The sequence below is a fragment of the Pygoscelis adeliae genome, unplaced genomic scaffold (genome assembly GCF_000699105.1).
Source record: "Pygoscelis adeliae isolate BGI_AS28 unplaced genomic scaffold, ASM69910v1 Scaffold26, whole genome shotgun sequence".
In the NCBI taxonomy this organism is placed as follows: domain Eukaryota; kingdom Metazoa; phylum Chordata; class Aves; order Sphenisciformes; family Spheniscidae; genus Pygoscelis; species Pygoscelis adeliae.
In genome coordinates, this window is record NW_008825104.1 from 3,915,719 (window position 1) to 3,921,858 (window position 6,140).

The 6,140-nt window shown below is 38.9% G+C and overlaps 1 protein-coding gene across 1 annotated transcript in view; it reads left to right on the plus strand.

The window, feature by feature from the left end:
- The first annotated feature begins 288 nt into the window (after positions 1-288).
- The window catches only part of SV2C (synaptic vesicle glycoprotein 2C), an 83,427-nt gene continuing 77,575 nt past the window's right edge, over positions 289-6,140 (plus strand). The window contains exon 1 of the mRNA XM_009327246.1: positions 289-868. Coding sequence (XP_009325521.1) covers positions 289-868 — 580 coding nt within the window. The remainder of the gene's footprint in view (positions 869-6,140) is intronic.

A 6,140-nucleotide genomic window follows, 5' to 3' on the forward strand; every position in this document is an offset into this window, starting at 1 on the left:
TGTAACCTGGGATATTTGCATCTTTGAAGAAAATCCATGTTTGTATATTTGAAGTCATGAACTGTAGTGTCCAGTGCTTAAGTGAAGATTGGTATGGTACTGTATCAGTGTGAAGAAGCAACTAAGATGGAGCAAAGTATAAACTTTTTTTCTCTCATATTTTGCAGGCTGAATGTTACAGTTTCACATGTACTTGGGCTTTTTCTACTGATGTCCAACACACAATAGATATTCTAAACGGTATTCAGCAGGTCCCTCTGCAGCATAACGGCAATCCTTTGATACAAGATGGAGGAAACATACAAAGACAGGACTTCATTAGTGAAAGGGGCAAAAGATATTGCCAAAGAGGTGAAGAGGCAAGCGGTAAAAAAAGTGAATAAAGCTGTTGACAAAGCTCAGGATGGCTACACCCAGAGGTCCTACAACCGATTCCAGGATGAGGAAGATGACGATGATTACTATGTCCAAGGAGGAAATTATGGTGTAGAAGCTAATGATGATGAAGGATCAAGTGAAGCAACTGAAGGTCATGATGAAGATGATGAAATTTATGAAGGGGAGTATCAGGGAATCCCCAACATGGGGCAGGGCAAGGATGGCATGGTGGCCTTTGGTCAGCCTATGCGTGATGAATATAAGGATCGTCATGAACTGGAAACAGAAAGGAAAGCTGATGAAGAAGAGCTAGCACAGCAGTACGAACTGATAATACAAGAATGCGGCCATGGTCGTTTCCAGTGGGCCCTCTTCTTTGTGTTGGGAATGGCCCTAATGGCTGATGGGGTTGAAGTTTTTGTAGTTGGATTTGTGTTGCCCAGTGCTGAAACAGATATGTGTATACCCAATTCTGGATCAGGATGGCTTGGTGAGTAAAGTCTTTGCTCTGTCTTTGTGCTATTACAAGTGTTGCTTACAGTATGCCTAAATATGTATTTTTCAACACCAATGCTTATATAAAAATATGTTTGTATTGAATATAAATGAGCAAGCCACAAGTGCATTAATAACTAATATGGATTTAATGAAGATTATAATTTTATTTTTTAGAAAATTGTTTTCTTTTTCAGTCAGTAAGTATAAATAAATCACTAAAGTGGAAGACTGCACAGTAAAACTTAAGAAGAGAGGGATACATTTTGTTCTCATATACAAGAGTAGACATCCAGATTAACTCATTTAAAAAACAAACAAACAAACCCACAGCTGGAGTATTTGAGTTCTGCTGGATTTATACAGGCATAATAAAGAGTAGCTGATACAACTGTCCAGCAACATTATCATACTGTGTGGCAGCCTTCCCAAGGGTGAGGTGGAATGCAGTCTGGGAAATGCAGGAAATCCAGGGAAAATACTGTCTAGCCTTTTCCCTCCTTTTGTCTTTTACTCCTTTTATCCCAATGACTGTTCTCTAGCCATCCAAAAAATATAATGTTTATTTTAATTTGGGAGGGACAGAAGTCAGCAAGACAAATGGCTGAAGATGAGCCTGGGATATGATTTTTGTGTCTGTTCAGTTGATGGTGATGGGCTGTGTCTCATCCTGTTGCCTCTTTCCTCATGTGGTGTGGCAAATAGGCAGGCTAAGCCAGCCTTGTGTGACCTGGTGAGAGCAGCAGCGCTGCGAGCAGGTCCATGTTTGCCCTCCCTGGGCATGCCTGGGCACAGCAGGTAAAGCAAGGCTTTCATGGGGCAGGGCTGTGAAGAAAGGGTGTAGAAATGGTTCCCTGAGGAAGAAGGGTGGTAGGAGCATGGGGGCTTGGGACGTGGCAGAAAATGGCATATATGTGTGTAGGTAGGTGGCTTGGGCCTGAAGGACCCAGGCTATTACAGAAAAGGAGGGCTTCTTATAAAGTATTTAGGAACCTTTGTCTTCTAGCAGACGCACTGTTTGTTCCCTGCATCTTTACAGCGCATGGTTCTGTTGCAACAGTCTCATTTTAACTTAGCTCAGCTTCCTGATTTTATTCCTTTGCTCACTATCAATGAGGAGGACCCTAAGATACCAACTGCATTAAAATTAGATTCAGAATTTTAAATAGCACAAGGCTATTTGTGCTATTTAAATAACACAGAAGCTTTCTCGGTTGACCATTAAGCCCATGGCAGGTTGGATTCCTGACATATCGTTACTAGCAGTTTGGCTCTGTAAGTTTCAGTAAAGTGGACCGTATTGACCCTCATTTATATCTCTAAGCCTCCCTCTGTGTCAGAGGATCATGAGTAGAAACAGGAGCTGAGTTGTCAGATGGCTGGGTCCTTTGAGGCATTTTTGCCATTTGATAATTTGTTGTTAGAAATGAACTACTCTGTCTAGTCGTACAGTGCATTGATTAAACTTCTAATAAAAGAAATTAAATTATCTAATTTTTATTGTTGAAGGGGCTGCATGCATATAATCTGTTTGGTACTGCTTATTTACACAAATTTACAAACATCGTATTTGTACGTATTTGGACTTGTGAGTTTTCAGATCTAGTTCTTGCAGAAAGAAGGTGCATAAACACATCTATTTATAGCCATTTTGGAGCTCTGGAAGTAATTCAAGGAGTAGACAGAAAGAAGAGAAAACAGAACAACCCCAAAAGGTTTCTCTAGATAAATGTTACTGTGTCAGTGCAGATAATAACACAGAATACCTTTTATAAAAGCAGTGTACGCCCAACTTGATTTTAATGTGATTTTGTTACCCAGTACTTGGCAGCTGAGAACACCTTTAAACTCTACTAATCAATTTTTATAAGTCCTCTTTATTGTTGGAACAAAAATGATGGATCTCAACCCCATTTTTAAATTATTGATAACCTTGTTTCTTTTACCACGTGCACCCTCCCAATACATTGAAATGTCAAAGTTGTCTGTGTTCTCCAAGATGATAACTGTTTAAGGGTAGCCACCAAATCTCTCCGCAATTGGTTTGTATGGGGTTAAGGAAAAGAACAAGGTTATGCAACATTAAGGGGGAGTTCCTGATGCTTACACATTCAGTAGCTAACTAATCTGCATATGCAGTTCCTTCCACTTACATTAAATGTTAAACTGGGAAATGGATCTTTTAATAATTAAGACATTCTGAACACTTTAGTACTCCTGGCTTCTCTGATTGTCAAGTTATGAGTGTGAAGAACAAGCCCGTAACGCTTTTTCTTTGTTACACCTGCTATATAGAGTTGAAATTTGGAGGCAAATACATTATATTTTCCAAAAATAGTGTTTCATTTAAACAGTTGCTGTGAGCATTACACAGGTGTCTGGAATTGGGAGTGGGGATGAGGATTCACAGCCACCTGTTAAGGTGTGACCCATGTCAAAAAGAGGGTTGAGGATTTCCCTGTCACTAGACTTCTTATTATGTGGTCTTGAGATATATTGGAATGACTCTGTCAATGTTTAACTAAAATTCAGTACAGAAGCTGTTAAATACCTCATAGATATAGATATATATGTGCGTTTTTATATAAAAGATGTTTGCTGATAAAATTAAGGAAACAGCTCTGGAAGGCTTGGGTGTGCAAGCAATGTATTCTCATGCCTAAAATACAAAAGTATTGTATACAAATGGTTATCCCCATATCTTCCTTTTGTAATAATATAACACTACCCTCTGTGTTGTGGTATTAACAAACAAATAATTCTATGCTAAAAGGTTAACATACAAAAGCAGGAAAGAACAGAGATAAAGCAGTTTCTTTCCAAGTGTGTATTGAAGGCATTGCAACATGTGGTGGTTTTATCAATAATTTCATACAAATGATATTACTTGCCCATTGCTAATAGGAATATATCATAAACTGCAATCTGTCAGTACGCTGATTAACATTTTGCTTATAACCACTGTAGATATACAGCCTTTGCAGACAGCATAACCATAATTCCAGTGATACAAAATACTCATCAGGGCAGTGAATGCTTAGTGAAAGCATTTTTATATAGTCATAACTAGGCCCTCATAGCCATGTATTTCTATTATTTTGCTGTTGTGATTTCACTTCGTAATTACATCCTAACTGGGGTCTTCCAGACAGGCATAATTTGTTTTCATGATTATAATTCCATAATCCAGAGGGCTTTAATGTTGTTAGAATACTAAAGTCATGGGATCAGTGCTAGGAGTTATAAGGTGGAATTGGTACACATACACAATATTTATTTTCCAGGCAATTTTCTAGACTATTAAGAAACACACTAAGAACATGTTAATTTGCCGTTGAAAAAGCACTCATTGACTGCATTGTAAAAACTGATTTCTCATACATCATGCCATGGTAGTTTACTAGGGAACATGAGCTAATTAAAAACATTTGACAATATTCATAGAGCCTCTCTGTTGCATTTTTTTGATTTACTTGTGCCAGGACAATTTCCCAAATTCCCTCCCTATTGATCCTTGAATGAGCTTGAAGTCACTGTTGTTTGATCACCAGCAGCATTTCAGAGTTAAAGTTACATGATGGAAGTGCTGATCAAAATCATGAGCTAGTTTCTTGTTGCCTTTGAGTTAAATAATAAAATAGTATATTTTTTCATCTCCAAGCAGTTTTTTTATTAAAAATAAGGAGGTTGACTTGTTTAAACTCTTCCAAGATTATAGTGACATGTCACTAAGCATGAATCATAGAACCATAGAATCATAGAATCATTAAGGTTGGAAAAGACCTTTAAGATTATCGAGTCCAACCATCAACCCAACACCACCATGCCCACTAAACCATCTCCCTAAGCACCACATCTACATGTCTTTTAAACACCTCCAGGGATGGTGACTCAACCACTTCCCTGGGCAGCCTGTTCCAATGTTTAACCACTCTTTCAGTAAAGAAATTTTTCCTCATGCCCAATCTAAACCTCCCCTGGCATAACTTGAGGCCAAACTTGTGAACTCCTGCATGTATATGGATCCATGCTGACCTCTTGGGTTCTGGCACCAATGAGGCAGGACTGTACCTTCATGAGACAGGTTGTAGACTCAGGCCTGAAGATGTTGTTTTAACTCTTTTCCTGCCTGCATCTTATTCCTTTGGTTCTACATGGAGCTCAGGACTGGACTGATTTTAGGTTAATTCTCTGGGCTCTGATTTGGGTGTACTTTTCGACATAACTTTGTTTCTATGTCTTCACATGCAGGTTGTTCTTAAGTTTTATAGATTTTTTTTCTATAAAATTTAAATTATGGCCTTTTCTTTCCTCAGCATCTCTGCATCTGAAATAATGAAATGTTTTTTTCCCCAAGCTAGGCAAAGCTAGCCTTTCCCAGATACATCTGTTCAGGATGCCATGCCACTGCTGACCATCTATCTCCTTGCTGGCTCCCCCGTGGGACCTGTAAGTTCTCACCTTCATGTGCAAGATTCTTGACAGCTGCACTGCTGTCAAGTAGCTAGCAGTAGATACAGGCTGACTCCTGCTTGACTGGCCTATGATGCCAGCCTTCGTGGCCTCAGTTGGCACATTTTTCAGACAGATACCTCCATCCCTTTTTTCTACTTTATTACCTCAGCACTAGGAAAAAAAAAATCATATAAAGGTCCCAGGATTAAGTGATTATCTTCTTTAAACCTTCTTTTGCATTCATGTCAACAAAATCTGACAACTGGTTAGCCACTCGTATGCTCTGACTGCCATCCTTTCCGGAGGCCAATGGCTCCTCATTGCTTCCTGATAGTCTCCCTGGTCTGTTTTGAATCCATATATCATCCTGTGTATGAAGTTTAGACTGAATAATCTCTTGAGCATGAACAATCTTTTTTTGTTCTGTGTTACTTACCATTGTGTTAAGCAATGTGTTATCCAAGTCCTTGATAAGGGCTCATAGATAGTACAGTAACAAAACCAGAAATAATCTTCATATGTAAAAGATATTCTTAGTTGATTAGCCATGCAGATGGTTTCTTCCACCTAAAACACTCAAGTACCATTGTAAATCACTGGGCTGATAATACAGGTATTGTGAATATGAATAGCAACAAACAGCTTAGAATCATAGGATCATAGAATCATTTAGGTTGGAAAAGACCTTTAAGACCATCAAGTCCAACTGTGAACCTAGCACTGCGCAGTCCACCACTAAACCATGTCCCTAAGCACCACGTCTACATGTCTTTTCAATACCTCCAGGGATGGTGACTCAACCACTTCCCTGG